The sequence below is a fragment of the Saccostrea cucullata genome, unplaced genomic scaffold (genome assembly GCF_032062105.1).
Source record: "Saccostrea cucullata isolate Sc308-1 unplaced genomic scaffold, CSIRO_AGI_Scuc_v1 ctg6314, whole genome shotgun sequence".
NCBI lineage: Eukaryota > Metazoa > Mollusca > Bivalvia > Ostreida > Ostreidae > Saccostrea > Saccostrea cuccullata.
The window spans coordinates 1-13,347 of NW_026928941.1; the positions used below are offsets into that span (position 1 = coordinate 1).

Below are 13,347 nucleotides of genomic sequence, written 5' to 3' on the forward strand. Positions count from 1 at the left end.
CAGGCCTTCCCTCCATGATTTCCACACGTAATGCACAGTACGGGTCCCGGAAGAGGAGATTCGTGAAGCACATGGTGAATTCATTAGGATACGTCTCTTTAGCATCGTCACCATGGAACTCTATGTCGTCACAGAGCGGGTCAATTTCCATCCCATAGTAACCAAGGTGATAATTTAACTGTTCGTCCACGTACACAGGTGGGAATAAGGAACAGCCATCGTCAGGTATTATATCTATATGCCAAAAACGAAAAAATAAATAAATAAGTCATATGCATAAGATGTGTGTTAAGCTTTTCCAAGGAATCAGACTTTCAAAAAAAATATTTAACGGTTGAATTATTGTTTTAGAAATTTTTGGGTTAATCTTTATCAATTATCGTAAAACGAGATAATAAATTACTTTTGGGCACGCAAAAATTGTTCTTTAATTGTGAAAAAACACTTAATATCCCTAAAATGTCCTACTAAAGTAAATTATGAATATATCAGTTTCTCGTCTTCATGCCCCCATAGTGAGTTTCAGAAATATTCTTCATTTAAAAAATATTTTTGATCTAATATTGGACAATATATTGTGGAATCTGTGAGAACAAAATTTTCACACTTCAATTTCATTTAACCGAATATTACCTATTAGAAATAGTTCTTAAAATGAGCAATTACAATGCAAGGCATTTTCACGAATCGTTTATTGGAGTTGAACATTTGATACATTGAATTAATATTTGTTTCATTGAATTTTCAGATTTCTTACCGTATATATTCGCCTGTAAAATCGGTCCGCTTATAAATCGGTTGTATTTTTTTTTAGGTTAATTTGGATGGATTTACCTTTGACCCGCTTATAATTCTGTATAATATTTGCCAAAATCGTTTGACATTTTAAATCAATACACTGATATTTTTTCCAGTTTCCTTTAATATTGTTTTGATATAACGCGGATATTTCATTTTAAATCATTACACAAATACGTAATGCACACTAAAGATTAAAATAAAACATAAAATAAACAAAAAGTAGTATCTTATGTATAATCTTTGAATGCATAAATGGTTATACATACCGGTAATTATATAGACTTCGTTCTTCAAATCGTCATAAATATATATAAAATGCTACATTTCACAGTCCAGAAAAATAACAATATCTTAATGACTCGCCTTTAAGTCGGACGTAGAATTTTGAACCAATATTAAACTCCCCAAAACCGACTAACAGGTTAGTATATAGGGTAAATTAAATATTGATTATTGTATCAACACTTGATCCACAATAAATTGACTGAAAAAAGGAACCCTTAGAGTGAAAAAAAAAAAAAAAAAAAAAATTCGGTAAAACATAAATACCTGTCAACATTATTTTGCTATAACAGAATACATTCATTTTTTAATTTCAATGAATTAAAATTCATTTTAATGAAAAACACACAACATTAAACTATTTAATTCGAAATATTATTATGTATTAATTTTAAAAATATTGCTCAAAATGTCCCAAATAGCTTTTTTAAATTAGCTTACTTGAAATTGAAATTTAAAGAAATAAAGTGCATTTCAATACTTACAGGATATATTTTCAAGACCAGAACAAATGGCTAAAAATGTCACAAGCAAAACATAATGCCACATTTTTCTTCTGCCCAGACCAAAACTAACAAGGTAAACGTCATAAATGGTATTTATATTAAAATTCGCAGCACGGGCTAAGCGCCAAAGCTTCTCTCCGGGAACTCACAGTACTCATGGTATAAAGTATCATTTTATTACGCATCTTGTCCAACAATTCTGCATAATTCTCCCCATCAACGATTTTTTTTTGTTTGCAAATCACAATGTTTCTGAGTTTTATTTTATTTATGGTGCAAATTACATTCTCCAATTTCGCACCCCTGCAGTGCTTCTGATAGATTTCTTTGTACATGTATTCTATCTAAAAAGTTTTTTGGCCTTTGAATGTTTTTTATCTATTCTGAATTCAGTTTGCTCTTGATTGGATCATATCTATACTTATATCATTATGTTTTGCCTCTAACAGAATTCATTCTTACACTATTTACTCTTGGCCTCTGTGTTTGGTACGACCATCTTTTAAATAATCTTACGACATATGACCAAATTTAATTCTTCATATAACATTTTAAACATCATTATACCGGAAATTAGTTTTAACTTTTTAAAAAGAAAGTGGTAAGATATTTTAACACAGACAATTTCAAAGAGAATAAAACCAAATCGCTACAGGTCTGCAGTCAGGTCTTAAATTAAAGGACTTAATCGGAAGCCCATCAATGATATAAATTATTGTGATGTCACTATTCAAGTGAACAATTCTTGAACATGACGGAACACGGCATACATTCATACATAACACGTCAATACAAACTCAGCTAATACATTCACTTCTGTACTCATTTTTTAAATTAAGAAATGCTTCTTTCTAAGGTCACAAAATGAATTAATATTATGTTGTTTTATGTTGAAACTTTATTCCGTGAAGACACTAAATTATCCTGAAAAACCATTGCTGGGTATTTGCTATACAAGTATCAAAACAAGGCCCCGCGGGCTGGAACTTGTAGGCAAGAAGAATTAGTTCAATATTTTCAGCGGCCATTTTGTCCTCATAGAAGGTAACATTGAAAGGATCGTTAGATACAAATGATGAACACACAGATTCAAAATACCGTCCATCCTCGGTGTTAGATTCCCTGCAGTGAGAGTCATAAGGAATGTTTAAAACCCTTCCAGATTTATCAAGCCAAAAGCGAAAATTACTGAAATTGAGATTTTGGTCACAATTTTGAACACCAAAAGTATAGGTAGTACTTTGTTTTTTGGATGATCTGTTAATTGCTACTGAGCAGTTTGTCCCGTGAAACTCGGTTTGTACATTACTGTGGTATACCCTCCCATTCAGGTAAAGGAACAGCACTTCTGCTGCAGATTTTGATTGCAGCAAAACTTTTGGCTGATACCTCCATGTGTCATAACACAAAACCAATTCCCATACTGTTGAGTTTTCTTCTGATTTCGACACTGAAAATTACAAAAAGTAGTGTCTTTAAAAAACAACATACAAATACAAAAAAATAATAATAAAAGTAGAAAATATTCCTGAGAGATTGGTAATATGTCCTTTTATTGTTTATACAAATTTTATGCATTTCGTTGATTTCTACATTAATATCAATGAAATACAATGTATACGGAGATAACGAACAGTATTCAAGCTCAAAAGTCCATTAAACAATACAAAATAGGAGGAGAGCAAACATGTTTTTGTTGTTTGTTTCTCTTCCAAATATAATTTCTATAGTTGTTACAAGGACAATATTTATTTTTATACTTTTTTGTACCAGGTTTTATGGAAAGCAAAAGATAACAAACAGTTATGATCTAATACGAGTGGTGATCAAAAAGATCGCGAACGAATAGAATATCTTCCGAAAAAAGGACTGAGATAGGGTTTAGGGTATGTCTCTCGTGAAATTTGTTAAATCAGGGATTTTTTACGAGTTGATGGACATCAACTCAGTTATGCTCTTACAAATGTTGACCTAATTTTGACCAAAGAACACACCTCGTTTATTCAGTTCCTTCTACGATGAATTGTATCACATCTTGAGAAACTCCACATAAATAAAAGCGAACATATATATTGAAGACATGTCAATGTTTCTTTTTTGAAAGGAAATTTATTTAAAGTATAAACAATAACATTTTCATTGACATGCCTTATTGTGTCGGTCCGACAAAAAAATAGTGCATTTTAAACCGCCGAAAAATGAAAGTGCATTTCGTCACTTCTCATATTCCTATATGTGCATATATGCCTTGTCGATTTTTAAAATTTTCAAACAAATTGCATAAAACATTGGTTAATTTTTCTGTGCCAAGTTCGTTGGGATTTATACAAATGGCACATTAGGCCTAACATAGAGATCGAACTAATTCATACGCACCATGCTACTTTGCTTTGTAAACAAAAACACGCAAAATCGGCAGCACAACATTGACTTCAAAAGAAATTGACGGGACTGTGGAGGCTTACTATAGTGGAAATTTTTAGAAGGTACGTAAACATGGTAAATGTAAATATTTGCAAGTAGTTTATCGATAGGACTTCGTATGGTACTGACCGAGTAAACATTAGCGCCACCTTGTTTTTGCGGCTTAAGGGGCCTGATTCTATATAAATTTTTCTTAATGTTTTGTCCGCAAAAGTAGCTTCCATTGTGGTAATGAGGCAACTGCCTCACTAGAAATATTATTTCAAGTCTTTGAAAACACACAAAACAGCAGTCGTGCGACAGGACATGCCATTGAAATTTCGACTAGATTTCCACTTTCTTGAGAGAATCGGTCATGTTTTAGTGAAAATCGAATGAATATTTTTCTGCATGCAATGATACGAAACGAAATTATCCAAGATAATATTTCTACTTGTTGTATCATACGAAAAATACGATCAGAACGAAGCATCTGTTGGAACGTCGCCATTTTTATTTTAGCTAGGAGCGGATCAAAATCCACCACACGCACCTGTTCATAATAATCTGGAATAAGTTATTCTAATTGATTTATGTTTACTCATATCGCTTCAGAAAAATATAGACCACTTTTTTAATGTAACATAACAGGGTGAAAGTGTTTAATTTATAATTATAAATTTTCATTATAAAATTAGAAAAAATATTCATAAATGGGAATATGTGAAAAAAAAATAAACATGTTCTGGATGACATGCGAAAACGAGGCATCCTGTGTCATAAAACTGTGGAATTAACAATTTAAGATGTAAAAAAAAAAAAATAAAGATCAGATCGAGATTTTGATGATCTTAAAGATGATTATGTTAATGATGTCAAGGGCTCAAAAAAGAAAAAGACAAAATTTTCTGGAAGATATCAGATTCAAAGAAAAAATGTCAAAGCAAGTCTCAGCTATTACTTGCATTGCAGCAGATATGCAGCAAGCATGAAACAATTTCTCAGAAGATAGTAGAGGTAGACAGTGTACGTGTTGCTAATGCATTTGTAAGCATTTTGTATTAAGAAGTGGTTTGAATTCCTGCAGACGATTGGAATTCAAGTGATCTAAATTTATTGCTCTGGAAAGATGATGATTTACATTTAAGATGTCATAATAAATAAAATACTCTTGAAATCTTCCATTTTACTTGTTATTTTATATGTTGTTTTAATTTAGAATTTAAAATTTGTTATTTTTCTAGAAGTATAAACCATAAGGGCTAGAGCATAATGGTTCCTGGAAGGATTTGTTTGCGAAACCTTTTTCACTGCTTCTGGAGGTTTGTTGGTTAATTTCTCATTCCGGAGAAATTTAACTCCATCACTACCATGTTGGGGGTTCCATAATGCCAGATAACATCTCCATGAGAGCAAAGAGGTACTTTTAAAATGTCATAATAAATAAAATAACCTTCAGATCTTCAATTGTACTTGTTATTTATATGTCGTTTAAATGATAATGTAAAATATTTTATTTTTCTAGAGGTATACACCACAAATGGCAGAGCATAAAGGATGGCTGGGAGGTTTGATAAACTTACTGTTGTAGGAGAACAATTTCAAGCATTGATGTATATTAGAAAATTGTGCTGTCAGTCTTTTGTATGACTTCCTTGAAGACTGGAACAAATGTGAAATGAAGAATGTGTATCTTAATATTGAGAACTTTTCCTTGTAAAATCACCTCTGGGAAAAAGTTTATTTCATATCAATTTATTGTGTTCATTATCTGATCTAATTTTATATTTGTAATTGTTTTAAATTGCATGGCGAAACACATTTTTGCTCACCTGAGTCAAAAGCTTAAATGAGTTTTTTGATCCGATTTCTTTGTTGTCCGTTGTGTTGTAAACTTGTTACAACTTCATTTTTGTTCAAATGATGCCCCTTCCCCCCTGGGAGCTTGAGACCATTTATAAAGTTAAACTTCTCAAAATGGAACTGATATCTTCTTTTTTTCAAGCCAAGATACTCAGGTGATGTACAAAGTATGTACTTTGTAGTGACATCAGTTAGAAGCAATATCATTTTTAAACCGCAGTTTGATAGCAGAAATTTTATTTTCAACAAGAAAATGTTGGAGGCATATGTTTATTTATATCATATTAATTTCATGTTTGTGAATTTCAAAACCGATTTCAGCTAAAATTTACACTGGAAAAAAATGCAGTTGTCCAACTTGTGTCTATTGTGTGTCATGAAAGAAAAATCTTACAGCTTAATGCAACAAATATTTTACCGTGACCATGTGTTTTTGCAACAGTTGTAAAGTGTAAATGCTCAAGAATATAATTATTAGTTTTCTCCTGTGTCCCAAATATAACTGTGTTAGTACTTTGATTTATGTAGCATTTATTTGTAAATCAGGGTCCTGTGTAAAACTTCTGATATTAAGATAACACACATTTTGCATTCTTAATGCTTGTTACACTTGTGAGAAAATTATGAACACAATTGTGACGGCGACTTTCTCTTTCTAAAAAAAAATCATTTTCTTGTATTTCCCTGTATATTGTGCTTTTACACATTCAAACTGGAAGACTGCAATGTTAAAAAAATCTAATATGATAAGTATAACACTAGTAATTGTCAAATTGATAATGAAAAGTATTTTAGCTCAAATGAGCTGAAGGCTCAAGTGAGCTTTTCTGATCACATTTTGTCCGTCGTCTGTCAGTCTGTAAACTTTTCACATTTTCGACTTCTTCTCAAGAACCAATGGGCCAATTTTCACCAAACTTGACACAAAGCATCCTTGGGTGATGGGAAGTTAAAATTGTTAACAGGAAGGGCCAAGTCCCCTTACAAGGGGAGATAATCAAGAAAAGACAAAAATAGGGTGGGGTCACTAAAAATCTTCTTATCAAGAACCACTGGGCACGGAAAGCTGAAACTTATGTGAAAGCATCCTTGGGTAGTGTAGATACTAAATTGTTAAAACCATGACCCCGGGGGGTAGGGCGGGGCCACAATAGGGAACCCAAGTTTTACATAGAAATACATAGAACAAAGCTTAAAAAATCTTCTTCTCAAGAATCAATGGGCCAGGAAAGCTGAAACTTATGTGGAAGCATCCTTGAGTAGTGTAGATATTAAAATGTTAAAATCATGACCCCCGGGCGTAGGGCGGGGCCTCAATAGGGAATCCAAATTTTACATAGAAATATATAGAACAAATCTTTAAAAATCTTCTTCTCAAGAATCACTGGGCCAGAAAGCTGAAACTTATGTGGAAGCATCTTTGGGTAGTGTAGATATTAAATTGTAAAAATCATAATCCCCGGGGGTAGGGCGGGGCCATAATAGGGAATCCAAGTTTTACATAGAAATATATGGAACAAAATTGAAAATCTTCTTCTCAAGAACCACTGAGTCTGGAAAACTGAAACTTATGTGGAAGCATCCCTGGGTTGTGTAGAATCTAAATTTTGAAAATCATAAAAGGGAAGGGGGTAGTGGGCATCATAGGTAAAGAAAGAGAGGGAATCTGGTAAAGAACTGCATCACCCAAGTTACTCAGGTGAGCGATGTGGCCCATGGGCCTCTTGATTAAACGAGATATTACTTTTGCTGGACATTCAGATACTGTTGTACCATGATACACTGTAGGTATGAAAGAGCGTTTCATTTCATTTGTTAAAATAGGGCACTAATACACAATAAATGTATAATTATAATGTAAAAAGAGATGCTTTCCTTATTATTTCACGTGACATTATTTGTTTATGGGATTTAATAATACAGTGCGTCATCTCATGAAACAGACATCAGAAATCAAATGGAAGTCTAAATTTCTGCAATTTTTAAATGGCAATTTCATTTCCTTATCAGGAAAGCAGTGTTCAATTTATAAGCTTGAACAACCAACAACTCGTATCAGTACTTTCAGCACTTTGATTGAGAAGTGTATTTTGGATAAGCACTCATATAGTGTGACTCGAAATCGCAGAGAAAATAGTAGGTCAGTCTGCATCTTACTGATTTACAGTACAATTAAATTGACCTTTTTGCACTTTAACTTAAACTCTTTGGTAAATTACTTTCACCTCTATCATATCTTACCTGACGTAACAATGGCAATATATATACTTCTATAGTACTTAAAATAGTTTTAATATTATATTTTATTGAAAGAAATCTTAGAAATTAATGCACGATAATTATTGTTTGACCTTTTTGCACTAAAAATTAACATATTTGGGGTATTTAAAAACTAAATAAGCAATAAAACATTTTTTTTAAATCAAGCATTTTACGACTTTCTTCACATTATATATCAAAATATTGAGCTTGAGTAGACCTGCGCTTGTTGACTTTTGCTCAAAATATGAGGAAATATACACCGTTTTCTGTAAAAATCATAGAATTTTAAACTTAAATCATTTTTCTGGTATCATATCAAACATGTAACGCCATGGCTTATGGAATTTTCAGTGCTTGGATGTCTGCAGATATCCCCCTGTTTTAAAACATAATTATGTACTGTAAACGTATTATATTTGGCTGTGTATTCTTTTTAGCGCCTTTCGCGGAAAGCAGCCTCCGCTAAATCAAGTACATCGCTAAATGCTTTGTGTATAAAGGTTTATCCCGCTTCAGACAAGTTTGTAGACAATTGATTGGATGAGAGCTCATCATATGACGCCCTGAAATTTTCAATATTACGTCTCCGAGCAGGGGGTGTATTAAAAATCGGGCACGCGATTCCGTTCGCAGCGTTGTTATTGTAAATAAAAATGGCGGCTAATTAGTCAGCCCCCGGGCTGACTAGTTACGTTAGGATGAAACTGCAAGTGCGCTTGCGTTAATCGGAATTCTGGGAAAAAGATTTGCACAATTCTCCAACCATAGGGCGTGCTTTTCACGCACACTGATCTTGATCTATTTATAGACTGCATTGTTCTTTGTCGTTCTGGACGAAAATTAATGACATAGACTGTTCAGCTTCTAGATGGGATATTTGTCATTTTTTAAATGATACTATGAAAATATTTCATTGCTTCTAGTAGACAATAAGTACATTTATTCCCACAATCGCCACTGCAAGCCGAAGTTTAAATTGTGTATATTCCTCTGGATGCCTGATGCAAGACTCCCTCGATCTTGCATAAGACATGTAGGGGTCGGAATTCACACAACAATCCACTTGCCACAAACATAACAAAGGTCCCAAAATAGTGAAAAAAAGAACGATCAATTTCTTTTCACTCTAATGATGGAAGTTATGAAAACATCACAAGACCACTGTAAGACAGTAAATTCTTATAATTTATTTTATGATAGACATGTAAGTGCCGCTTGAGCACATGAACCGCGGCCACATGTGAGAAATTGACCACAGTGGAAATGCGATAGTGTTGATTTATAGACAGGGTCAACATCCCCCCTTCCAATGAAAGGGGAGAGAGAGATGGGGGGAATAGATTCCAGTATTTTAATCTATAGTTTTGCTATGATGGTAAACATCATCAAAGACATTTTATGTACATACGCACTGCCTGTATATTTATATATTGAATTTCCATTTTTAATTGTTTTCCGTGGCGTTCATTATCTTTTTGGAAGCAATTCTTTTCTTTCCTAATAACACTAAAACGGACGCTCAAACTTAGAAATTAAATATATATGCAGTAGCCCCCCCCCCCCCCCCCCCAATCATGTATTAATTGCCTCGAAATGCACAACTGAAAACTGTTATTTAGTAATACAAGTATTTTAAAACAATCTAACACAAAGTCAACCTTCTTTTATTCATCATAATCTAGCTATATCATTTTTTATAGAATTTAACGTGATCTTAGTTGCCATGGTGACTAGCTTTTATTCATTTACCGGTATGAGATGAACTTTCTCTGATATCTGCGCCGAAGAGAATTTATTGGAAATCATTGTAATGATCACGATGCAGACTAGCTAAATTTTATTCTATGATTTATTATTTATCATGTACAGCATTATGTTACAAATAAGAAAACGGTTACAAGAATTTAACTTTTCTTACAATGGCATTTATAACATTGAAGGAACACAACATGATGGATAAATCAAATCATAAACCATTACAAAACAAGGAAGAAACTTTCTGTATTCCAGTGGCTGACACTCAGCTTTTTTTTAAAAAAGCTAACCTTGTAAACGGTTTACGTAGGTAGTTTAGTTAAATTTCTTGTTACTGTAACGATATTTTATGTTGAATGTTATTGGATTAAAACTTAATTTTTTCATAATATGCAAAAAATATTTTTTTTATATCGATAAAGGTCTTCAGCGGGATAAATTCGTAACACAGTCAGTTAGTGACCTAATACGGATTCATACAGGGTGTGAAATGGAAATCCGTATTGGGACTCGGCTTCGCCTCGCCCAATACGGATTTCCATTTCACACCCTGTATGAATCCGTATTAGGTCACTAACTGACTGTGTAACTAATATTATGTAACGCACATTCAAAAAGCGCTAAATCAAATCTTCGCCAACTTGTTGAAATGTCAATTTCCGCCAAATATCGTACACGCCAAATATAATACGTTTACAGTATTTCTCTATCAAAGTTTGATTTAGGGTTGGGGGCGCATATATTAGCTGTTATCGCATGAAGTCCTTTTATTGCGCTAATTCATCTTCCTTAAAGCCGCTTGGTCCGATTCTAATTGCGAAAAAATATATTCGTTTTTCTTCTTGAAAAATAATTGTCCATAAATTGTTTCAACTTTTGTCAAATTATATCCCCAACGTCTCTTTCTCTTAAAAGATATCAAAATTCAAAAGTTGAATAAATAATTTTTGTTAGGTCACACAATAAATAATCCTTTGTAATATCGCGTGAAATCACCTTCTAAAATTAAATTTATCGCTTAAATGTATATCTCATGAAGAACCAACCCGAGCATTTTTTTCACAAAAATTACTTATACCTGTACACGGACAATATATAAGCCTGCGTTACTAAACTTCCTTTAAAACAAATATCTAATTTTCCTTTATTATCAATATAAAAATTACTATGGATTATATTCAATTAATTCCTTAATTTTAAAAGATATTATATATTATGGCTTCTATTGCTTCTACTATTGAAAAAAAAATACTCGGGTTTGAATTAACTTCATAATAAGATAAAACCGATAGATTTATTTATTTTCGAAGGTGACTTCACAACAGATCTTAACTTCCTGTCAGGAACTTCTGTTTGTCAATAAGGTTTTTGATCAAGTTTTTCCTTGTGAGGATTGTTGTAGTAAGCTATTAAATCAATCTCATAATTTATTTCTATATAATTTAATTTCAGTTGTAACACGTCATTTGATTGGTTAAACGGTTTTATCCATTTTGTATAACATAACTTGCCTACGTCACAATGAGTTACGTCAAAACGTAATACTCCGCTTGACGTTAACTTTAAAAATATGCTAAATCTGAAGCCGTTTCTCCGAAGGAAAAACTGAAAAAATTGTATAATTGTCTACATTGAAATTAAATTATAAGGAATGAAGCTTATTTCAACTTATGTTATCCGATATAACATAACTTGGGATAGTTTACGCTTTTTTATTAACCCCTTCGCGGTTTATAAGCTTCATTCCTTAAATATTTTCTATGTAATGACGAACTTTTATTGCGTAAGATAATATGTGCCTGTTTCGGATTAAGCGACTTTAACAGTGTAAAATTGTTTATTAAAAGAAAAACAGAAAATTTAAAGGTTAAAAAGGTAACAAAAACCCCTCTTACCTTTGTCAAATTTGACAATATCCCCTTCAACAAATGCTACGGTTGTATCGAGGGGAGACTGGAACCTCCCATACATATACGTCCTCTCCTCCCTCGAGTCAGACACATTCATATAAAGGGGCTTTATTTTTGGTTTTCCAAGACCTCGCACAGCTTTGGAATCCTATAAAGTATAAAACTTGATCTTGTCAACGTGTCTTCCCTAACAAAAATACTTAGGCTAATTAGGTAAAGGTTTATTACTTTTAATATGTTACTATCATTTAAACAAAAGGTTCAAAATTTATCAAAATTAATTGGACAATAAACTAAACCAAAGTAAAACAATTAAATAAAAGGAGGTAAAGTAAATTGTCAAAGGCATGGCTATAATGAATTATAGTTCCAAAAGATATCCATTTTGTAAATCAATTGTATTAAAGTTCCCTGTATAGCAAAATAATATATAGTTATTTGACGTGTCAAAGAAATCAATTAATAATTTTTCTCACATTCTGCCTTTGTATCATAAATAATACAATTTACTATTAGACGTTTTACAAACGAGAGGACCATTCTTGTTGAAACTTTATTGCATTCAGTATTACATGTATTTGTAAAAATATGAATAAACAATAAATGTGTAAAAACACTTACACAATGACAAGTGTCGATCAGCACCAACAGGCAAAGAACAGCGACGTTCAACATCCTGATGAACATGATATACCTGTTATAAATACCTTGCAAAATATAGAACCCTTCCAGTTTATCTATGGAATTCACTATTATATATAAGTATTTATAAAGCGCTCATAACAAAGGGAGTTAATATTGAAAATGTCAAAGATGCATTTATTGGGCACCTACTGAATTAAAGGTTTATTTTGATGTTACAATGTCAATGATATGCATAAAATTGAAATCATGATTGTTTAGAAAAGGCAAACATACAATATCTTGATTTAATTTCTTCGGTCATTTTGACGTATACTTCATTAGCGAAGATCTAAATGTACTAAGTTTTATTCAGTAAAGATAACCTCTCAATATGCAATTATGGTACACTCAATGTATAGTTAACCATATTATCGGTGGTTCTTCAAAATGTCAAACATTCATCTATCGGTGAATCAGGAATATGGCATCATTTGAAGATAATTATAATTTGTCGACAAAATTATAATCAAGGTTATTCTAAACCAAAAATCAGAAAAGAATTAGTTTAACATATTGAAATGATTAAGTGACATGGCTACGTATGAGCAAATTTATGTTTAACGTCCATTTTAAATTTTGATTGTTTTCTTCCTAATTATTATTGTGGCCGATATTACATGTGGTACAGGTATTTGAGTCTCAAAGAACGTGTCTGATGTGCATGTCTGAGGAACATGTTCAACAAACACCAAGTACAATGATACATTTTTATACATCATAGAATGGCGTTTATAGAAAATGAAATAAACCTAAAATATCCAGTGGAGCAAGATAATTATGTGATTTGTCGTTTATAAATATTTTTGATTGACTGGCTATACTGACAAAACAGTTATCAGAAAAAATATCATTGTTGAAATAGTAGTTATATTTTCTTTCTT

At 32.2% G+C, this 13,347-nt stretch overlaps 1 protein-coding gene across 1 annotated transcript; it reads right to left on the minus strand.

The window, feature by feature from the left end:
- Positions 1 to 2,503: 2,503 nt before the first annotated feature.
- LOC134279328 (uncharacterized) lies at positions 2,504 to 12,648 on the minus strand. The gene is made up of 3 exons (XM_062761699.1): positions 12,404 to 12,648; positions 11,768 to 11,930; positions 2,504 to 3,039 (listed from the first exon to the last, which is right to left on the minus strand). The coding sequence occupies exons 1-3, from the start codon at positions 12,467 to 12,469 to the stop codon at positions 2,504 to 2,506; spliced, it is 765 nt and encodes a 254-aa protein (XP_062617683.1). The 5' UTR covers positions 12,470 to 12,648.
- Between the last annotated feature and the right edge of the window lie 699 nt (positions 12,649 to 13,347).

What these genes read in the sequence shown, in the direction of transcription:
- LOC134279328 (XM_062761699.1), bottom strand. Translation starts at nt 12,469, where the DNA reads ATGTTCATCAGGATGTTGAACGTCGCTGTTCTTTGCCTGTTGGTGCTG. An exon ending in TGATCGACACTTGTCATTGT is followed by an intron (nt 11,931 to 12,403) that starts GTAAGTGTTTTT and finishes TATACTTTATAG; the next exon opens with GATTCCAAAGCTGTGCGAGG. An exon ending in TATTGTCAAATTTGACAAAG is followed by an intron (nt 3,040 to 11,767) that starts GTAAGAGGGGTT and finishes TGTAATTTTCAG; the next exon opens with TGTCGAAATCAGAAGAAAAC.